At 46.4% G+C, this 22,650-nt stretch overlaps 1 protein-coding gene across 3 annotated transcripts in view; it reads right to left on the reverse strand.

Moving 5' to 3' along the window:
* Positions 1-22,650, reverse strand: part of LOC135039548 (mucin-2-like) — a 95,026-nt gene that overhangs the window by 66,850 nt on the left and 5,526 nt on the right. For 2 of the 3 annotated variants that reach the window (XM_063954741.1, XM_063954740.1), the window contains exons 2-3: positions 12,580-12,669; positions 11,341-11,352 (exon numbers count right to left, since the gene is read on the reverse strand). In XM_063954741.1, coding sequence (XP_063810811.1) covers positions 11,341-11,352; positions 12,580-12,649 — 82 coding nt within the window. In that variant the 5' untranslated portion in view covers positions 12,650-12,669. The remainder of the gene's footprint in view (positions 1-11,340; positions 11,353-12,579; positions 12,670-22,650) is intronic. The other variant, XM_063954739.1, reaches the window with a different exon arrangement.

Below are 22,650 nucleotides of genomic sequence, written 5' to 3' on the forward strand. Positions count from 1 at the left end.
CGGAGACTACTGTGCCATGCAGAGGAGAGGGCCCACCCAGAGACTGCACAGGGCCCCCCTCCTCTGTTAAAATGCCCCTGCATGTAGTTATATTTTGCAACCACCAGTATTTGCACAAAAGTGCTGTAGTAATCAGGACAGATGGCATCAGAAACACTGTGGAAAAGCTATGGGCGTTCCTGGGTGGTGACTGGGAGGTGGCTAGTAATGCAACTTCTCCACTGGCTCACTTATCCACACTTTTCACTGCTTCATGAATAGACCCTTGAGCACTCATAAACATCCCATCTAGACCGGAGACGGAGCTGCGCACGGGCGCCGGACATCATCCCCCCCTCCCGCCAGATAGCTTACTGGAGCCTGCCGCCCTGTTCCTCCGCGCGGCCCATCAACTTGCCTGGCGGCTGGAAGCGGAAGACGCCGCACTATCCTCCTCCGACAGTGAGTGGCAGACTCCGGCGGCCATCTTCCCTCCCCACACTGTTCCACCAACAACGCGCCCGGACAGTGCCCTACAAACAGCCCCTCGCAGGACACTTGGGGTCACCCATCCACAACCTCTTATCACCCCCACTGCTAACTAATGGGCTTGAATACCCTGGGGAGGTGCCGCGGAATCGGGGAGTACTTCTCAGCGCTCCCGCGGGTTGCGGCCCTCTCCCTAGACTGAAGCCGGGGCCTAGAGTGACCACGGAGCCTGGCCTAAACTCCTAGAGCCGCGTTGGCACCCAGATCCGCCTGTAGAGGCCTCCGGAGCCCTGCGCAGGGTTGGTGAAGCACTCGCCACCGTCAGCCTACCCCTTTACACACCCGGCGGCCTGGGAGGCTGGCCCCCGGAGCCCCGAGCAGCGAGGTTCCACGAGGAGGGCGGCCACCATCTTGCCGCAGCTTTCCCTGAGGCCCCAGACGAGTGGCCTGGAATGCATGCCAGCGGCCCGCAACACCCGAAGCTGGTACCCTCTCCCTCACAGCCGTGACATCCAGTGTCTGAGCACCGGCGGTGACTTACTGGTGAGACAGGACAGGGACTGGCCATACTTCCCGAGGCTGGGGGGACGTGAGTGTGCTACGCTCCATACCGCGGCGCCCTGGCTTTCCTGCAGCCCTCCCTCATATCATATCATATCTCATTGGAATGCCTTTCTACCCCTCTGAGATACCCCAACGGTCTAGTGCTATAGCTTTGTGCTATGCCAGGCTGCCGTTGCCACTGATGCTGTGATGATCTGCTGATGCCAACCCATAGGGAGCTACACCGCTGAAGGCATTCTCATGTGAGCTATGCAACCTTATTTCACCTCGTTACCTTGACCTTAAGGAATCTAAACTTCTCGATGCTGATTGAGTGATGCCCAGGAACAAGAAATCTTCTTAGAAGTCCGGCACATCAACTCCACGGGGGAACATGTCACAGTCCGCTATGAGATCATTTTTACAATCCACCTCGCTTGCTTTAACAGAAAACCCTTCTGCTGCAAACCCCCCCTCTCCCGCATGCCTCCCACCCATCCTCTCCAAGCATGGACGCACCGCATGCCTGCCCTCCAGGAGGTAGGGATCTACAAGATATCTTAGCCTACATGAAAAACCTACCCACTAAACAGGATCTGCAGGACACAGTGAGGCGTGAATTGGCCACCATGAGACAAGACATCTCCCACATCTCTGACCGGGTGACGAGCGTGGAAGATTACCAGGTCTCTTCCGACACATTTCTGAAGTCATTGACGAATGTCATTGAAGCCCAGTCGGCAGAGATCCGCTCCCTCCAAACACGGTTAACGGATTTGGACAACAGAGGGAGGAGAAACAACATCCGTGTGTGGGGTTTGCCGGAAGACGTCCCTCAAACAGGCCTGATTGACGCTCTTACGAAAATCTTCAACGAGATATTAGGTAACGACCCCAACGATACTATCACCTTTGACAGGGCCCATCATGCTCTGAAACCAAGAGGCCTCTCCGCAGACAGACCACGTGATGTCATCTGCAGATTGCATTATTTCACCCAGAAGGACGACATCATGCGCAAGGTACGCCAACTCGATGGAGTTGATTTCAACGGTTCACTGATTCATATCTACCAAGACTTGTCCTGGCACACCCTCCAACAACGGAAGGCCCTCAAGCCCCTAACGGACGAGCTACGTAAACGCCAATTGAAATACCGTTGGGGCTTTCCCTTTAACCTCCAAGTCTCCTCATCGGGGAAAACACACACCCTCAACTCCTACTCGGATCTCCCTGTGTTCTGTAAAGTTCTTGGCATACCAAAACTTGACTTACGCGACTGGGACTTCCCTACTCCAACGTTGCCATCTTTCCAACCCCCGAGTACAGAAACCCCCTGGCGGGAGGTGCGGAGGGCCGGGAGAAAAGACTCCAACGAATCCCCCTCTGACAAAGACTCAAATGCCTCCTGATTGATAACCTGAGATCTTTTGTTTGTCCTTGTTCTCCCTAACCTATCTCTCTAGGTTACAGCGTGATACCATTTCTCACCACTGATGAACCTTCATCCAATATTTTGCTGTTACTGGGGCTATGCCCCTCCCATTATATATTGGGCCGTTGATTGTTAGCTCCTGTTTCCTGACTATGAGATTTCTTACATCCTACTACTCGAAGATTTCTTCATGTTATAGAGGTTTACAGTTTACAGTTTACAATTTGTTAAAACTAAGTATGTGCAATGATTACTGCATAATTTATTCCCATTTTCAATATGCCTTTGGCGGTGGCTCCCTCATCTGCCCCTCACCCGCTCCTGGCTGTTTTGCCTCTTTGGTTCCCGATCCTCAGATGGATCGGCTACCCCATTGCGGGTTTTTTTATTGTTATTGTTGTCTTTTCTACATGCTCTGTTCCTTTCTTTTTCCCCCCTATTCCTTCCTCTTTCCTCTCGTTGACCACCCTGGGCCCACCGCCTTCCATCATGACCTATGTCTCCTATGACATCCCCTGGTAGAGTTAAAATAACATCGATCAACGCGAAGGGCCTTAACGTACCGGAGAAAATAACCTCCCTTTTACGGTCTCTTTGGGCCGATAGCGTAGATGTTGCGCTGGTCCAAGAGACGCATTTTAAAATCTCAGCTAAGAACCCCTCCTTGACTAACTACCGTTTCCCTCAGGCCTTTTATAATAATAACCTAGACTCTAAATCAAAAAGTGTAGCGATATTATTCTCTAGGACCCTTCAGCTGTCAGACATATCAGTTCATAAGCTGATCCCGGGTCGTCTCCTGATAGTGCGTTGTAAAATATGTATGTGCCCATACACATTTGTTGCACTTTATGCCCCAAATAGGGACCAGGTCCCATTTTTTTGCTCCGCCCTTTCCCAAATGGAACCACTCCTTTCAGGGGTTGTTGTTTTGGGGGTGACCGGAATTGGATAATGGACCCATCCTTAGACTCATCCTCTAACGCCCCCCCGGACCTCCCAACGTCAATACCGACAGGTTAGACGACTGTTCCATGACCTCCAGCTGGCTGACTCCTGGAGGGTTCTTCATCCCTCTGAAAGAGACTACTCCTTCTACTCACCCCCACACAAAGCCTACTCCCGTCTCAATTATCTATTTCTTAGTCATAGACATCTCCCTATACTAATAGACTCCTCCATTGGCTCGATAACCTGGTCTGACCACGCCCCAGTATCTATGACTCTTTCAACCCCCCAGGCTACCCCGGGTCAGTGGACCTGGCGTCTTAATGAGTCATTGCTACAGGACCAATATTGCAGGGGAGAAATAGAAAAGGCTTTGACTGAATTCTTCTCCATGAATGATACCGACGATGTCTCTAAGATTATCCTGTGGGAAGCGCATAAATGCACCATAAGGGGTAAACTTATACAGTTGGGAACATTTATGAAGAAACAGAGGTCAGCACTAATCACCAAACTATTGCAACGATTCCACCATCTTGAGTCCTCGCACAAAACATCTCTATCAGAGACTGACTACCTAGAACTACTTGACACGCGGGCTCAACTAAAGAAAACCCTTACTGATAGTATCCAGCTTTCAGTCCGTAAATGCAACTCCAAATACTACCAGTGGGGTAATAAACCTGGTCGCCTCCTGGCCCAGGCTCTTAAAGCCCAACGCTCCTCTTTATTTATTAATAACGTGAAGGACCCTGGGGACGCTCTCCGTTTCAAAACCCCTGAAATAGCTGCATGCTTCAAACAGTATTATTCCCTTTTATGTAACCTGGAGAACCGATCCGATGGCACCACCCACCCTTATGACTTTCTACAGGCGAAGGCATATTTAGAAAAAGTGTCCTACCCCGTCCTATCCCCTTCAGATAGGGAAGCTTTGGAACTACCTTTTACCCAGCAAGAGCTGGAAAGCGCTCTGACCTCGACACCCTCTGGCAAGAGTCCAGGGCCGGATTGCTTCACGCTTACCTACTATAAACAATTTAAAGATCTCCTCTCATCCTATCTCCTCCAGGCCTTTAATTCTATCTCCGCAGATACCCATTTCTCAGACCAGTCCTTAGAAGCCCACATTTCCGTTCTTCCTAAACCCGGTAAAGACCCCTCGGTGTGCTCCAGTTATAGGCCCATATCTCTTCTAAATGTCGATGTCAAGCTTTTCGCAAAACTAATGGCAAACAGACTGAATGTACTCCTGCCTTCTCTAATTCACAATGACCAGGTGGGCTTCGTCCCGAATCGCGAGGCTAAGGACAATACCACCAAGGTATTGAGCCTAATTCACATAGCATCCCAGGGTAGCTCTCCCACTGTGCTGCTGTCCACTGATGCCGAAAAGGCAGTTGGGGTTTGATGAGGTCTGTACTGGGGCACATCGGACTGGGTCCCCTAGCACTTGGCAGGATTATGGGACTTTATGGATCACCCACAGCTCGGGTCCGAGTCAACGGATCCTTATCCGACCCCTTTTCCATAGGTAACGGGACACGACAGGGCTGCCCACTATCCCCTTTACTCTTTGTCCTCTGTATCGAAGCTCTTGCTAGAGCTATCAGGGCCAATGATTGCATTACTGGCCTGAAGGTTGGTGATACAGAGCACAAATTTTCCCTGTTTGCTGACGATTTATTAGCTACAATAACGCACCCGGTCTCCTCCCTCCCTCATCTTATGCAGGAGCTGTCCAATTTCGGGTCACTTTCCAACTTCAAAATCAACATGTTCAAATCCTGCACCCTGAACATCTCCACACCCCCCCCCCCCCCCCCGACACAGTGGCTAAACAATCCTTCCCCTTTACTTGGAATACCTCCCATCTATCCTACTTGGGAATACAACTGCCGAGCGATCTGTCCCGTTTGTTCTCATTGAATTTTGTGCCCCTTCTCCGAACACTCAGGGCTGATTACAGCAGATGGTACCTCAAACCACTCTCTTGGCTGGGGAGGGTGAATGTTGTGAAGATGAATACTCTCCCTAAGCTACTCTACAAACTTCAGGCTCTTCCCATACGGATCCCAGACTCCAGGTTCAAGTCCATCCAACTCTTGATACAACAATTTATCTGGTCTCGGAAACGGCCTAGAATCAGCCGGTCCACTATGATTCGCTCCACCCGATGTGGTGGTTTCCAGTTACCTGATATCAGAGGCTATTATTGGCAATCTTGCTTAATAGGGTTTTGGATTGGACAAGGAGTCGGGACACAAAGCAGTGGGTGGTTCTGGAGGGGCTTTACATGCAACAATTCCCAGAGATTTTCCCTTGGCTCCCTTCCCTCCCCAAGTTTCCCTCCCATCACCCAACTGTTACCGCGACCCTTTCCTTTTGGAAAAAAGCTCGCCGCTGGCCCTTCCTCTCTTCCGATTTCGGCCCGTTGACCTCTTTTCTAGCCAACCCCGACTTCCTACCCGGCTTAACACTCTCCCACTTTCGTGATTGGGCCCTTGAGGGTCTCTTCAGGGTAGGCCAGCTGGCGACTTCCTCAGGAGTTAGACAGTTTTCGGAAGTGCGAACTAAATGGGAAATCCCACAACATGATTTCTGGAAATATTTACAGCTTAGACATTTTCTGCATTCCAAACACAGATATCTTCAAGCCTCTAGGGAACTAACACAGTTTGAGAGGTTGTGCGTCTCTACATGCACCCCCCAGCACACTGTTTCCACACTTTACAAATTATTACAGAGCCCCGGTGCTCAGACGCCCCCACCCTTCCAGTTAGCTTGGGAGAGGGATCTCGGGATTCAACTATCAGACAAAGACTGGCGGATGATATTCCTCAAATCCCATAATAGTTCAGTCTGTATACAAGTTAGGGAAACCCAATATAAACTTTTAATTAGATGGTACAGACACCCCTCCCTCCTCCATTTCATGTATCCTGGAGTGACAGATAGATGCTGGAGATGTCTTAATGCCACTGGTTCCCTAATGCACATCTGGTGGAACTGCCCCCTACTCCGACCATTCTGGGTTGATGTCATCTCCATTTCCCAAGACATACTTCATACCCCTATCCCTACTGACCCGGCTTTTGGTTGCTTTCCCACTCTTCAATATCACTGGCTCAGCACAAAACATCATTACTCCGCCACCTGTCTAATGCAGCACGGGCAGTTATCCCCACTCTATGGAGATCTCCATCTCCACCCACAAGGAAAATATGGTTCACTAGAATCAATTATTATATGAATATGGAGAACATCCTCCTGGTTTCCAGAGATAAACTCCTAGAGTTCATGACCACTTGGTTACCGTGGATAGAATATACATCCTCCAAAGACTACAAAGACTACATTTGCGCCACTAAATGATTTAGCTCCGCAGTTGATCGATTAAAGAGACTGCATTACACCTCCCCCTCAGTTCGAGGGCCCCCAGGCTTGGTCACACTATGTTTTTCTTCTATCCTTTCCTTCATTTCATACTTCGCTCTTTTCTATAGCTTTTCTATTACGTTACTTATGTTATCATGATTACACTCACTGTTTGGATAAATAGCGAGTAGGTACCACGTTGACACTATAGAACACCCTACTATTGCCTGTATTTACACCGACCTTCAGTGTCTAGGGTGGTACGCTACCCTGCCCCTTATGGCTATACTGCAAATGACTTTAATTATATGTTTTGAAGCTCTTTTGTCTAAATGTGATGTAATCTTCATATTTTCCTAAATAAAAACAGATTATACAAAAAAAACACATCCCATCTAATACCTTATAACTGGTTGGAATATTGAGCCGCATGGATGATAATGGTTTTATGACGAGAAACTAATGCACTAACAAGAAGCTGCATGCACTTTGGCTTATTGCACAGACCTTATAATTGTTGCATCACTAAATAATCTGGGAGAGACACATTGGCCCTCATTCCGAGTTGTTCGCTCGGTATTTTTCATCGCATCGCAGTGAAAATCCGCTTAGTACGCATGCGCAATGTTCGCACTGCGACTGCGCCAAGTAACTTTACTATGAAGAAAGTATTTTTACTCACGGCTTTTTCATCGCTCCGGCGATCGTAATGTGATTGACAGGAAATGGGTGTTACTGGGCGGAAACACGGCGTTTCAGGGGCGTGTGGCTGAAAACGCTACCGTTTCCGGAAAAAACGCAGGAGTGGCCGGAGAAACGGTGGGAGTGCCTGGGCGAACGCTGGGTGTGTTTGTGACGTCAACCAGGAACGACAAGCACTGAACTGATCGCACAGGCAGAGTAAGTCTGAAGCTACTCTGAAACTGCTAAGTAGTTAGTAATCGCAATATTGCGAATACATCGGTCGCAATTTTAAGAAGCTAAGATTCACTCCCAGTAGGCGGCGGCTTAGCGTGTGTAACTCTGCTAAATTCGCCTTGCGACCGATCAACTCGGAATGAGGGCCATAGTGTTAAATCAGCCACTAGAAGCACAATCATGCTATACTAATATGCTTTGCTTTAATAGTTGGCTATAAATTACAAGTAATAACTCTCCGCTGGATACAAGTAACAATCTGTTGATGAAAGACTGATTATTAGATACAAATTGTTGCTACAAGTTTGCTGCTTGATATGTTTACAAAAATATTGAGAGAAGTATAAAATATCCTCCTAAGTATTGTTTTTGATTTATATGTACTTGTATGGGGATTGTACATAACATGGCCATGTGTATTATATTTTGGGACCCTTGCAAGTGCCTAGGCACACAGCTTGAGAACCACTGCAATTGGTGATTAAGTATTGTTACTTATGCATTTGTGATGTACGCTGCTAGTTGCATTTTTTTACATGCATGCAGGTTCAGCTGGAATGACAGGGTGGTTTCACATTACAGATTTATCCCATGATGTAAGTCCACTGTTTTAATGCACCAAACCAGCTTGGTGTTGGAAATGTGTATACAAGTGGTGGTTTTAGCAGAGTTAAATGTGCACACCGGCAGTTTATAGGATGACCCAAGAACCAGACCAGTTTAGCTTAACCAGGAAATGTGGTTTATTGTGCAAGTGCTAGTACAGCTGTCAGTATGTCCTTATGATCGGTGGGGACCCCTGCAGCTGCACTCATCCCTTTTGTAGAAAAGAACTGAATAAAAATGATAAATTGAGGAATTTTCAGTCTGTCTAACTCCTGAACCCCAACACTAGGAAAGATATCAGCACACTTGTTTGAAAGCAGGCAGTCCTCTTTTTCAAACTGTGTGCTGACACTTATCACCATACATAAACTCTGTGCTCTATTGAAAAATAATGTAGCCAAGGCATGTGGGAAAACCTAGCTGCGAATAGTTAAGGGGTACCAATTTTGGTAAGAGGAGTCCCTACTTTGAAATTTTGGGGCCCCTTAGTACCTGTTGTCACCAGGCAATGTTGCTCTCCACCACAGAAAATGTGTGTTTTATATATGGGGGTGAAGACACTACGTGTTCTTTCACCCCCCATAATGAAAGCTGCAACCAAGTGGGCACCCATATATGAAAGTGGGCGTTCCTACTTTTAAATTATTTGGCCCGCTAGTAGCTATTGTCTGGTGATCATCATAAACTTCTATGTATGAGGGAAGGGCACATTGTGGCCTATCTCACCCACACTGGCCTGCACACACATGGAAGCATCATGTCTTTAAAGACGGGAGTCTCATCTTTCAAACAATGTGCCCATTTAGAAGCTATTGTCTGGGGCTCACCACAAAATAACTGAAACAGTACACAATTTTTACCCTACATACTGTATAAGTGGCTCTAAATCCCATATGTCCCTCATCTTGTGTCAAATCCAAAATGTGTTGCCTCATTTAATGCGATAGTGTGTCTTTTAAAATGGCAGGCATTCTTGGGCTTTCATATTCTTCTTACACAAACTAAGCATTTAAATCAAATGGAAATTTTAAAAATAAAGCATTTTCATTTCAAGTGCAGATATTTTTTGCAAAACCTACACAATGGGGGATATTCAATTGTTTGAAAAGTCAGTTGGGCCTCTGTTTTTTTCCTATCTAATAGACAGGAAAAAACAGACACCCAACCGACTTTTCAAACATTTGAATTCCACCCAATGAATTCTACTTTTTACTATTTTGATAAGGTGGACTGTTGGCAAACCACAAAGTACTGTATGGCGTATCTTTGTTGTGAATAAAAGCAAACAAAAAATCATGACAGACATGTAAAACCAGTGCTCTGCTCCTGAGAAGTTTTAAGAACACTGCCCCTACCTGACAACTTCCCTGGGGTCCCAGCAACTCACGGCTGCTGGTTGAGCTTTCATGACCTGCTCTGGGACCTCCCAGGAGTGGAGCTCTGCTGACCTGTCACCTTCCTCTTGGAGACACTCCTGTGGCCCAGATCCGTGGTATCAGTGCATTGGTGGGAGATGTCTGTTGAACTCTGGACTTCCTTACACTCGTTAACACTCTGGGGCCCTCCACCATCTAGACTCGACTGACATGGCCTAAATATCACCATTCAGAATGTCAACATGGACATTGTTTTGACATGTCAAATGCTGACACTGACATAAAGTTAATATTTCCAGAATGTCCTTTTAGTGTCAACATTCCGAATGTCAACACCGACTTTATGACTTCATACCTTCAGACATACAGTAGTAAAAACTGAGTTGAGGTTATGAATTGAAAACTGCCATTTACACAATGTTACCTTCACACAGCATAAAAAATATATATCTATAATAATGTGCTGACAATTTGATAAACCTAGAAAAAATAAAAAGTGCCTGCCTAACATGATCTATGGAAATTAGTGAATGGGGATTCAGTATGAAAGACGGACTGTTGGGATCCCGACGGTGAGAAGACTGTTGCCGGAATCCCAACAGTCGAAATCCCAACATCGGGTGCAGCGTGTCCCCTTGTTTGCTTGCTACGCTCGCCACACTTCGGGCTCGCTACACTATTCTATTCCCCCTCAGGTGGTGGTGTGGACCACCACCCTAGAGGGAATACTGGGCATCTGTCAGGAATTCGGCCACTGGCATTGTTTACGCGGTCGAGATTCCGGAATCGGTATTTCGACCGTCAGGATCCCTGCAGTAAATTAACTGCATACCATGAATGGTAATGAAATGCTTCAGGAATTTATCAATCATTTAGAAACATAATTTCACAATTAAAAGTTGTCTGTATGGGAAGTCTGAGTTTAATGGCATAGCTGGTGTCTAATGTAGGAAGGAGACTGAAGTGCATATCCAGCTATGGGGATATATATGATATTCTGGCAGACTGGATGCAGGCTGTCACTATACCAACAGTGGCATTCCATCTGCTGGAATCCCGTCAGCAAGTCCCCTTGCAGGCTTGCTGCACTTGCCACGCTTCGGTCAAAAGTCATACATGCAAAAAAAATGCCTGATTTGGCATGTACAGTATTACTATCTGCCCCTCGTGTCTCATGTGGAGGATAAACAATGCAATTAGAATTTCTGATTATTTCAAATACTTACTGGATACATCAGTTATATGAGCTCTTCTGGACAATTAGAATACGTTTCATATGATCACACTTAATTATTAGTCAATTCTATTAGATTGCTTTTATTTGTGAGACAGTAATGATCCTAATTAAAGGCTGAGAGTCTGATTGTTGAATGCTAACTGTAAAACTATAGTTCTACCTGCAATCTGTGTAAAGACTGCAGTACAACAAGGTAAAGGGACAATGCAAGATGTGCGCATGAGAACTGGCTGGCAGTCACTAGTGGGCACTCTGGATTTTTTTTTTTTTTTACAGATGAGCAGAACAAAATTTATTATTAAATTTTTGCAGAAAACTCTTCATATTTAACTCTTATGATGTAAGTAGGTGTTACTTTTTTATTTTCTGAACTTAAATTGCTATACTGTACATGCAAGAATATCAGAGGCAACAGTGTATCATATACTCACTTGAAGTAAAAGCTGAAAAATAAACCAAACAAAAATTAGATTAGTATACTTTATTACCAAATGTAACAGAAAACAACTGAGTGAATGCTAAAATGTTCTGTAGCTAAATTCTCTTAACCCAAGAAATATTACAGTCTGCCCAGTATATATATACACATCTGATGTCTTAAACTGGCCATACAGTACATGGGCAGATCCACTGGTATAATCAGCTCTGCGTATACTGTATGGGTACATTTACTCAGTACGCATAAGCTAGAATGGAATATTTTATTGACTCACTTGGACTGAATGCATACCACAAAGTAAATGAATACCCCAATCAGATACTCTTATTTAATGCAATATTTTTTTTCACAGGATAAAAACACAGCAAGCTTTATTGGTAAAATCACAAAACATTTCCCCATCAATGTCATGGAGCCAATAGTATCTTATGTTCGCATACACTAGAGCAATCTGGTATACGAATATATGATCTTGCCGCATCGTACGATGCATTGTATGCAAATCATACGTGTTTTGCATACGATTACAGTGCGATGCTCTGCCCCGTAGGTTGAATGTCGCATCCAGGGCCGGCACCAGAAATCTAGGGGTCCGGTACAGTGATATCTCTGCCCCTTCCCATCTCATTCACTGACCCCCGCACCCATACATCCCTCCCCCCACCCAGCATGTGCAAATAAGAGGACCAGCACTGGGGTGTGGTGATGGTGCCAGGAGCCTGAAACCAACCACTTGGTTTTCAGATGTACTGTAGATGTGAGAAAAACTAAAGGAGCCACAGGAAAACTGTTTGTATAAAGCAGATCCTGGTTCTAGTTAAGGTGAGAAGAAGGCTAATAAGGCTAGTAGATACAGTGTGACGATAAGAACATAGCTACAACATACCCTCCAACATTTTACACATAAAAATTGGTACAAATTCAAAAAGGGGCGTGGTCATGGGTAAAGGGGGCATGGCCATGCCCCTTTCCTATACTTTCAATGGAAGTTTATAGAGCCAAAAATCAGGTACACCCCTGTCAAAAAGGTACAGTTGGAGGGTATGCTACAGTACATTTCTTATCTAAAAGGTGTTTATATGGGTTTTTCTAAAAGTACATTTTTTGGTAGACTAGAAGGATTTGTGTATTCCATTTTTATGTGAACTGTTATTTTTTGCCAAAAATAGAAGTTATTTCACCTTGATTTCAACAGAATATTGTTAAATATTACAGGATGTGCTGTACTTACTTTGTGAAAGACAATCATTGAAGCATATGGCCAGGAACAGGGCTCCCAAGAAGAACTTGGCTGTGTTCATAATGATGTCTGCTTACCCTGCTAATAGATAGACTTCATTACATTTGTTATAAAAAAAAAGCCATAGATACATTTATTTATTTATTTATTTAAGTGTAAGTGTAAATGTTACAGTTCATGTCTGTCATTAAATTGCTATTGCACATTTTCTTCCATTTAATTCAATAGGACTGTTGTAGAAGTGATCACAAGTTTGACACACTTGATCACAAAACTAAATTAGGTGTATTTACAAAATGCCATGTTTGACCTCAAAATTAGTGGCAGGTATATTCATTGCAGAGCATAAATGTTGCACTTATTGTTAATGGCACTTTAAATTTTGAGGTCAGACTTACTGGGAAACATACTGTAGGCATGCAAAAGTCACTGCTTCATAAATATACCCCTTGGTTTCATTGTGATCATCATCATTATCAGTGTGCACTGCACCAGCACTGGTGTAAAAAGATCTGTCTAAAAACAGGTGTAATTACTCATATGCACAATTCTTCATAGCCCACAATACACACTCACTGATCTTTATGCAGTGGTGCTGAGAGAGGGGGGAGAGGGTTCAAATTACCCGGGCCCAGGTCTGATGGTGGGGCCCTGGGCCCCCTGCCCCTTAACTGGCAGCAGCAGCTGCAGCTCTTCTCCTCAGCCCTGCACACGCTGTTGTGTGCTGGACTGCAGTGTAGCCATGGAGGCGCTAAAAATACAATTTTTTTCAGTATTTTTTATAAGGGTGTGTGGCCACGCCTCCTGTGATTAATCCACACCCCCAAAAGTACATGGGCCCAGTCAGGCTCTCTGCTGCCCTATCTTTACGTATATATGTATATCACATCACTACCGCAAGTGAAGATGTAACAACATTTTGTACAGCTCTGCATCTCCTCTAAATGATTGATGAGAAATTCTTCCCACTGAGCCAAATTTTTAAATTTGGAAACAGGAAGAAGTCTGCCATTGTCAAATGTCTAGTGCTGGATTCAAGTTTCGTCTACAGTCATGAATCAATTACACAAATCCTGCAAATTGCACTTAAACATTGCCAAACACTGCATTGAAACATCCTTTTACATGCATTTTTGGGCAAGAGTAAACAATCGTGGCACCCATCGTGCATACAGCTTTTTCATGTGCAACTTTTCATGCAGAATTTATGTAGTTATTCCGTCAAGGTGTCTATGGCCAGTGGTTAAAGTGGGCTGGAACGGGGCGGAACTGTGTTCCGTCACCTCTAATCGCAGGCAGAACCAGTTCCTCCTCTGTCCGGCCACAGCATCAGGTCTCTGCTCCACTGTAAAGGTGGCAGCGGTCGCCAGCCAATCCCGGCTCGCGGACTGGCTGCAGCACCAATCAAAAGAAGGGGCATCTTTTCTAAAATCTGGCGTGAGCCAATTACAGCTCGCAGACCGCCAGCCAATGAAAAGCTGCACAATCGACGCCAGATTCAGTGCTTCCTTGCTTCTTTTCAATAGCAGCCGATCCGTGAGCCAATACTGTCTGGCGGCTGCTGCCAGCGTTAATCCGCAGCTGGGACCTGATGCTCCAGGCCAAGACCACTGAAGCAGGGGGTGAGATGGGGAGGGAGTGAGAGGAGCAGGGGCTGAGATAGGGAGGGGGTGAGAGAAGCAGGGGGTGAAAGGTGGAGGGAGTGAGAGGAGCAGGGGGTGAGATGGGGAGGTGGTGAGAGGTGCAGGTGGTGAGTTGGGGGAGTGAGAGGAGCAGGGGGTGAGATGGGGAGGGGGTGAGAGGTGCAGGGGGTGAGTTGGGGGAGTGAGAGGAGCAGGGGGTGAGATGGAGGAGTGAGAAGTGCAGGGGGTGAGATGGGGGAGTGAGAAGTGCAGGGGGTGAGATGGGGAGGGGGTGAGAGGTGCAGGGGGTGAGTTGGGGGAGTTTGAGGAGCAGGGGGTGAGATGGAGGAGTGAGAAGTGTAGGGGGTGAGATGGGGGAGTGAGAGGTGCAGGGGGTGAGATGGGGAGGGAGGGAGAAGTTCAGGGGGTGAGATGGGGGAGTGAGGTACAGGGAGTGAGAAGTGTAGGGGATAAGTAAAGGAGAGAAAGGTTCAGTTGATCAGACACAAAGGAGAGCATATAGGGAGTAAGGGATACCTAGGATGACGATATGGACACATGAGGAGAGTGACAGACAAAGGAAACAAGAAAGCAGAAGGGACACATAGAAGACATAAGAGTGGGGAGCAAAGGTAGCTCAACATATACTGCTATATTGTGAATCAAATCTAAAATTAGGAGGGGAGGGTACTGCGGTGGGCATTGTGTGCGTAAAGGGCACTAGTATGTGGTGCGGGCAATGTGAATAAGATTGTGCTACTGTGAGGCTTATTTTGAAATGGTGGTACTTTTGTGTGGCCACGCCCCTTCCTTTTGAGGCCACACCCCTTTCTGCAGCGCTAAGCAGGAGGGGTCACAGGCGAGGTGAGCTACCCTACCTCTCCATGTCCACTTTAAGCCCTGCCTATGGCCTCAGCAATCTCACACACCTTGACTCGGCCATCTTCCGTGGATTATTGCCACCATATCTGACGTGGTGATCTAAACTGGGTGTCTGGAGCCTGCTTTGTCTTCAGTGCCGGTTAGGCCATGTTTAAATTATTTTATCCAGAAACAAACGGTCTATAATGCAGAAGCAGAGTCCTCATGAACTTTGTCTAACTCTGGTTTGATCTGTGTTGCTGTACACTTCTTTAAATAAAAGTGTTTTATCACTGCATGGAATTAACTTTTGTTAATTTTTATGGCAATTGGTAAACCACTCGCTTCAAACGACCAAAGCAAGTGAATGATGCTTCACTTCTGGCTACAATTTGGCCTGGGGGTTAGAGTGGAATTTCACAGCCATCAACCCCTTCTCTATACGCCTTGTTTTGCATACTTGTTTGACATTCTTAGGAAACAACTTGTTTCATGCTCGTCTAACTCTGTGATTATGCCCTTAATAACCCAGCCTTTCAGATTGGTGAAGCAAATGTGGTGGTTCATTCATAGCACCTTCAGGGACTCAAGTTCGTTTTGAGATTTTGATTGCTTCTCTGTCCTTACCTTGTCACAGATTAAAGCTAAGTTCCCTTCCCTTTATTTCACTCTTTTTGCCTATACCAAGTACGTAGCTATATCAGTATGGGCCTAATTCAGACCTGGTTGCGGCAGCAAATGCAGGCTGAAGGCCTGTACCGTGTACACACGTGCAGCAGCTGCACTGCACATGCGCACACAGTGAGATGTGAAGGTCGTGAAGTATGTCGGCGGCGATGAGACAGCATTGTGGCAGCGTTGGGGTGTGTGGTCCGGACATTGCAGGTGTGTTGGGACCGTTTGCGGGGTGTGCAGCGGCAGCTGCGTGATGTCAACGCAGCCACAGAGCCAAAAGCATTGGTGTGTAGCCGCCTGCCTTTGTAAAAGCATCGCTTCCATGTAATGCTTTTTCACACCTCTGTGGGGAAGGGGGGGGGGGGCAAGACCTGGAATGCATGGCACAAATGCCCTGTGCTGGCCATCCCCGCACATTCCTAAGATTTTGATCACAGAAGTGCGTCGGTGAACAACAGATGAAGCATCAGTATTCAGTTTCAAAATGCAGGAAGACCTAATTAAATTTGCTAACAGTCTACCCGATTTATTGCCACCACAAAGGCCTCTTATTACTTCTTGCCTGGTGATCACTTGTGATTACTAGGCAATGTTGCCCCATGCTAAAGAAACGACAGATGCAACTGAGTGGGCACCCATATTGAAAGTGAGAAGTGGTCAAATCATGTGGCCTACTAGTAGCTATTAATTGATGATCACCTGCGATCACAGACAATATTAGCCTACGCCATGGAAAACATACTGTACATTTTCTGTATATGGGTGGGTGGGTGCTGCATGCCCTATCACACCCATAATTAGACTGGTAAAGTGCGGGCACCTGATTTTGGTTCACTAGATCTACAGTACAAAAGGTCTACAATGAATAGGTCGACATCAAATGAAAAGGTCAACATGGACAAAAAATCGACATACAGATGGAGCCACGCTAGTCATGGCTCCATCTGTGCCTGGGTGCGCCCCATTCACTAGATTGGGAGAGAATCTCCAGCCGGGTGTGCCTAGAAGGAGATGCTCTCCCATTCATAGAATGGGAGAGCGTCTCTGTGTACTCCCGGCGTGACTAGGTGGACGGATCGCCTAGTCATACCGGAAGTGCATGCCTGCGATGGAGCTGCCTCAGATGAGTGCAGCTCAATCTGTAGTAATTAGGTTGACCTTTAAAGGGTCGACAGTTGAAAAGGTCAAAATGTCAACACATGGAAAGGTCAACATGAAAAATAGTCGACACAGAAAAAGGGTGACAAAACATTTTTTCTTTTTTGGTGTGGTTTTTGCCATCACAGTATAGGAAACCCTAATTAATGAACCGCTTCACTAGGCCTGTTTTCAGGTTACTGTTCCCAATCATAGTCCACGTGGATTGTAAAGTATGAAAAAGTTGAAATAATTAAAAATATTTTTTTAAAAACTCATGTCCACCATATGCTGTGTTGACCAATGGGATGTCGACCATTTGCACCTTCCTACCTTTTGTACTTATCTACCATAAGCACTGTCACCCATTTGCATGTCAATCTAATGATCATGTCAACCTTTTGACCATGTCGACTAAATGCATGTCGACCATTTGGTGTCGACCTATTGACTGTCTACCTAGACACTGTAGATCTATAGACCGCATATCCCATACTTCAGATAGGGGAGTTTACAATTATGTGGCAGCTTAGCAGAAATTGCCTGGTGATCACCTGCATATTATAGAGATGAATGAAGGACGCAATACTATGACCCGCACATACATACAGGTACATTGTTTTGAAAGAGGGGAGTCTCCTCTCTCAAGCAATGTGCCTGATTAATAGTTATTGGGGGTCATTCCGAGTTGTTCGCCCGTTGCTGATTTTCGCAACTGAGCAATTAATGCGAAAATGCGCATGCGCATGGTACGCAGTGCGCATGCGCTAAGTATTTTAGCTCAAAACTTAGTAGATTTACTCACAGCAGAACGAAGAATTTTCATTGTTGAAGTGATCGGAGTGTGATTGACAGGAAGTGGGTGTTTCTGGACGGATACTCAGCGTTTTCACAGCGTTTGCGGAAAAACGCAGGCGTGCCAGGGAAAAACGCGGGAGTGGCTGGAGAAACGGGGGATTGTCTGGGCGAACGCTGGGTGTGTTTGGGACGTCAAACCAGGAATGAAAAGGACTGAGCTGGTCGCAATGGCAGAGTAAGTCTGGAGCTACTCAGAAACTGCGGGGTAATCGTTACGAGAAAATTAGCGAATCTTTCGTTCGCAATTCTGCTATGCTAAAATGCACTCCCAGTAGGCGGCGGCTTAGCGTGTGCAATGCTGCTAAAAGCAGCTAGCGAGCGAACAACTCGGAATCACCCCCATTGTTTGATAATCACCAGGCAATGGGCCTAATTTAGTAAGGATTGCATTTGCTTGCAGCAGCTTTGCAAATGCAATCCTTAGCAATGCAATGCAAATAAAAACTGCTGGTTGGATCCACAAGCAATCCAACTGGAATTAGGCCCAATGATTGAAATAGAACACAAAATATCTAATCTTTTACAGATGGAGGGATCTAAAGCCCTTATCTCCCCCATCTTATTTTAAATAAAAAAGTGGTCCCTCATTTAGGCCCTCATTCCGAGTTGTTCGCTCGCAAGCTGCTTTTAGCAGCTTTGCACACACTAAGCCGCCGCCTACTGGGAGTGAATCTTAGCTTATCAAAATTGCGAACGAAAGATTCGCAATATTGCGAAAAGACTTCTCTGTGCAGTTTCTGAGTAGCTCGAGACTTACTCTTCCAGTGCGATCAGTTCAGTGCTTGTCGTTCCTGGTTTGACATCACAAACACACCCAGCGTTCGGCCAGACACTCCCCCGTTTCTCCAGCCACTCCCGCGTTTTTCCCAGAAACGGTAGCGTTTTTTCAAACACTCCCATAAAACGGCCTGTTTCCGCCCAGAAACACCCACTTCCTGTCAATCACATTACGATCACCAGAACGAAGAAAAAACCTCGTAATGCCGTGAGTAAAATACCTAACTGCATAGCAAATTTACTTGGCGCAGTCGCACTGCGGACATTGCGCATGCGCATTAGCGACTAATCGCTCCGTTGCGAAAAAAAAATAACGAGCGATCAACTGGGAATGACCACCTTAATGCGTAGATGGTCTTCACTTATAAAGCGGCAGGCCTTGTTGGACTACCATATTCTCCCTACACATGGTAAGACAGCAAAAAAAAAAAAAATTAAAGACCCACACACAAAATTCTGTTTTCTCATACGTCCTAGAGGATGCTGGGGACAACATCAAGACCATGGGGTATAGACGGGATCCGCAGGAGACATGGGCACTCTAAAGACTTTTCATTGGGTGTGAACTGGCTCCTCCCTCTATGCCCCTCCTCCAGACCTCAGTTGTAGAAATGTGCCCAGGCAGACTGGATGCACTCGGAAGAGCTCTACTGAGTTTCTCTGAAAAGACTTATGTTAGGTTTTTTATTTTCAGGGAGAACTGCTGGCAACAGACTCCCTGCTTCGTGGGACTGAGGGGGCAAAAGCAGAACCAACTTCCTAAAGAGTTTCATGGCTCTGCTTCTGGCTGACAGGACACCATTAGCTCCTGAAGGGTACTGAATGCTAGCCGTATCTAGATGTTCACTCCCACAGCACGCCGTCACCCCCCTCGCAGAGCCAGAAGTCAGAAGACAGGTGAGTATGAGAAGAATGATCTTCAATCAAGTAAGTGACGGCTGAGGTACGGCGCGGCTGGCGGGGGCGCGGCTGGCGGGAGCGCAGCGCGCCATTGCTGCCCACACACACAGGCACTGCAAGGTGCAGGGCACGGGGGGTGCTCTGGGCAGCAAAATACCTCTATAAACTGGCTAATAGGGGGCATAAGATGCCCAGGCACAGCCCTACCCCCGCCAGTGTAAATATTACAAACAGTCTCTGAGGTAAAAAGGGCGGAGCTTCTTCCTCAGGCAGCCAGCACACTGCTCAGCACCATTTTCTCTCTCAGGCTGCAGAGATATAGCTGGTCCTCCTCCACTTCTGACTACAAGTATTTAGGGTGTAAATAAGGGGGGCACAAAGCGATTTGGATGCTTTACAAATGTGTTTTACTGTGTAAAGAGCGCTGCATGTCAGTGGGCATTCTGTGTTCACAGACATTAAATACAGGTGCTGGGGTTGTGAGCTGGCTACTCCTATATTGTGTCCCTCTGACAGATTTTACTGTGGGTCTGTCCTCAAATAAGTCCCAGTGTGTCTGTGAGTGCTGTACAAGTGTGAGGCATGTCTGAGGCAGGGAGTTCCTCCCCAGAGGAAACCATTTTAGGGACACAGAGTTGTAATGTGGTGGCGCTGCCGGCACACCAAGAGCCTGCATGGGTGAAAGAAATACGTGATAGTATGCATCATATCAATAGGAGATTAGATAAATCTGAATCTCATGCTGAGTGCTGGAGAAAATCTGTGGAGGATGTGATTTTTCAGGGCTCTGTTCCATCCGCAGGCGACCCCTCTGGGTCACATAAGAGACCATATGCAAATGTTGTGAATACTGATACCGACACAGACACTGATTCTTGTGTCGACGATAGTGACTCCAGGGAAATAGATCATAAATTGGCAAAAAAATATACAATATATGATTGTGGCTATAAGGGAGGTGCTGGAAGTTACATAAGCCACTCCTGTACCTCAGGAGAAGGCATATTTTTGTAAGGAAAAGAAATTCAAAGTCACTTTCCCACCTTCTCACGAGCTAAATACTCTTTTTGAAGGGATGTGGATGAATCCTGAAAATAAATTTCGTATTCCCAAGAGGATTCAGATAGCTTACCCTTTCCCAGCAGAGGACAGGAATAAATGGGAATCACCCCCTGTGTTAGACAGTGCTCTGTCCAGGTTGACAAAGAAGGTAATTCTCCCTGCACCTGGCACGGCTTCACTAAAAGAGCCGGCAGACCGTAAAATGGAAACTACATTGAAATCCATTTATGTAGCCAAGAGTACACTCCTCAGGCCCACTATTGCCTGCACGTGGGTGAGTTGCGCTATTGAAAAATGGTCAGAAAGCGTGTCATCAGAAATAGACACGATTGACAAAGATGAGATACTCCTTAAGTTAGGGAATATCAAGGATGCTGCCGCCTACATGCTGGAAGCAATGAAGGATATTGGAATCTTGAGTTCACAAGCCGCTACCATGGCAGTATCGGCTCGGCGGGCGTTGTGGATTCGCCAGTGGAACGCGGATGCAGATTCCAAAAGAAACATGGAGGCTCTCCCGTACAAAGGTGAGGCCTTATTTGGCGATGTCCTGGATGCGTTAGTCTCGGAGGCTACCGCAGGTAAGTCAATGTTTTTACATTTTGCACCTGCACCGGCAAAAAAGACATATCACCCACACATGCAGTCCTTTCGGCCTAATAAATACAAAAAAGTGAGAGGTCCCCTCTTTTTTACAGGTAAGGGAAGGGGAAAGGGAAAGAAGTCCGCAGCGGCTTCTGGTTCCCAAGAGCAGAAGTCTACCCCTACTTCTGCCAAGTCTTCAGCATGACGCTGGGGCTCCCTTGCTGGAGGCCGCTTGGGTGGGGGCACGTCTCAAACTGTTCAGCCAAGGTTGGATTCTGTCTGGCCTGGATCCCTGGGTATTGCAAATAATATCCCAGGAATACAAGCTGGAGTTTCAAGACGTTCCCCCATGCCAATTTTTCAAATCGACCTTGCCAGCTTCGCCGCCAGAGAGAGAAGCATTAATAGCGGCAATCCAAAAGTTATGTCAGGACCAGGTCATAGTCCTGGTACCGTTGTCACAACAAGGGGAGGGGTTTTATTCAAGCCTCTTTGTAGTTCCGAAGCCGGACGGCTCAGTCAGACCGATCCTAAACCTAAAAGATCTGAATTTCTATTTAAAATGGTTCAGGTTCAAGATGGAATCACTGAGAGCAGTGATTTCCAGTCTGGAGGAGGGGGACTACATGGTGTCTGTAGACATAAAGGATGCTTACCTGCATGTTCCCATTTATCCTCCTCACCAGGCTTATCTGAGATTCGCAGTTCAGGATTGCCATTACCAATTCCAGATGTTACCTTTCGGCCTCTCCACAGCGCCGAGGGTATTCACCATGGTGATGGCGGAGATGATGGTCCTCCTTAGACAACAAAGAGTCAATATAATTCCTTATCTGGATGATCTCCTGATAAAGGCGATCTCCAGGGAGCAGTTGATACAAAACATCTCACTCTCTCTGTCAATACTCCAACAACATGGTTGGATCATAAATTATCCAAAGTCACAGTTGGAACCAACGACAAGGTTGTCTTTCCTCAGGATGATTCTGGACACAGAAGTTCAGAAAGTATTTCTGCCGGTGGAAAAGGCCTTGGAAATACAGAAAATGGTAAAACAGATACTGAAACCAACCTCTGTGTTGATCCATCAGTGCATTCGGTTGTTGGGGAAGATGGTGGCGGCCTACGAGGCCATACAGTTTGGCAGGTTCCATGCCAGAATATTCCAGTGAGACCTGTTGGACAAGTGGTCGGGGTCACATCTACACATGCACCGGAAGATAATCCTGTCGTCCAAAACCAGGGTTTCGCTCCTGTGGTGGCTGCACAGCTCTCACCTACTGGAAGGACGCAAGTTCGGGATTCAAGACTGGGTCCTGGTAACCACGGATGCAAGTCTCCGAGGCAGGGGAGCAGTCACTCAAGGAGAAAACTTCCAAGGACGTTGGTCACATCAGGAAGCCTGCCTGCACATAAACGTGCTGAAGCTGAGAGCCATTTACAACGGCCTTCAACAAGCAGTACATCTTCTTCAAGACCGTCCCGTGCAGATCCAGTCGGACAATGTAACAGCAGTCGCGTACATAAACAGGCTGGGCAGAACAAAAAGCAGAGCGGCAATGGCAGAGGTGACAAGAATCCTCCT

This window comes from Pseudophryne corroboree, chromosome 2, assembly GCF_028390025.1.
Source record: "Pseudophryne corroboree isolate aPseCor3 chromosome 2, aPseCor3.hap2, whole genome shotgun sequence".
Classification (NCBI taxonomy): Eukaryota; Metazoa; Chordata; class Amphibia; order Anura; family Myobatrachidae; genus Pseudophryne; species Pseudophryne corroboree.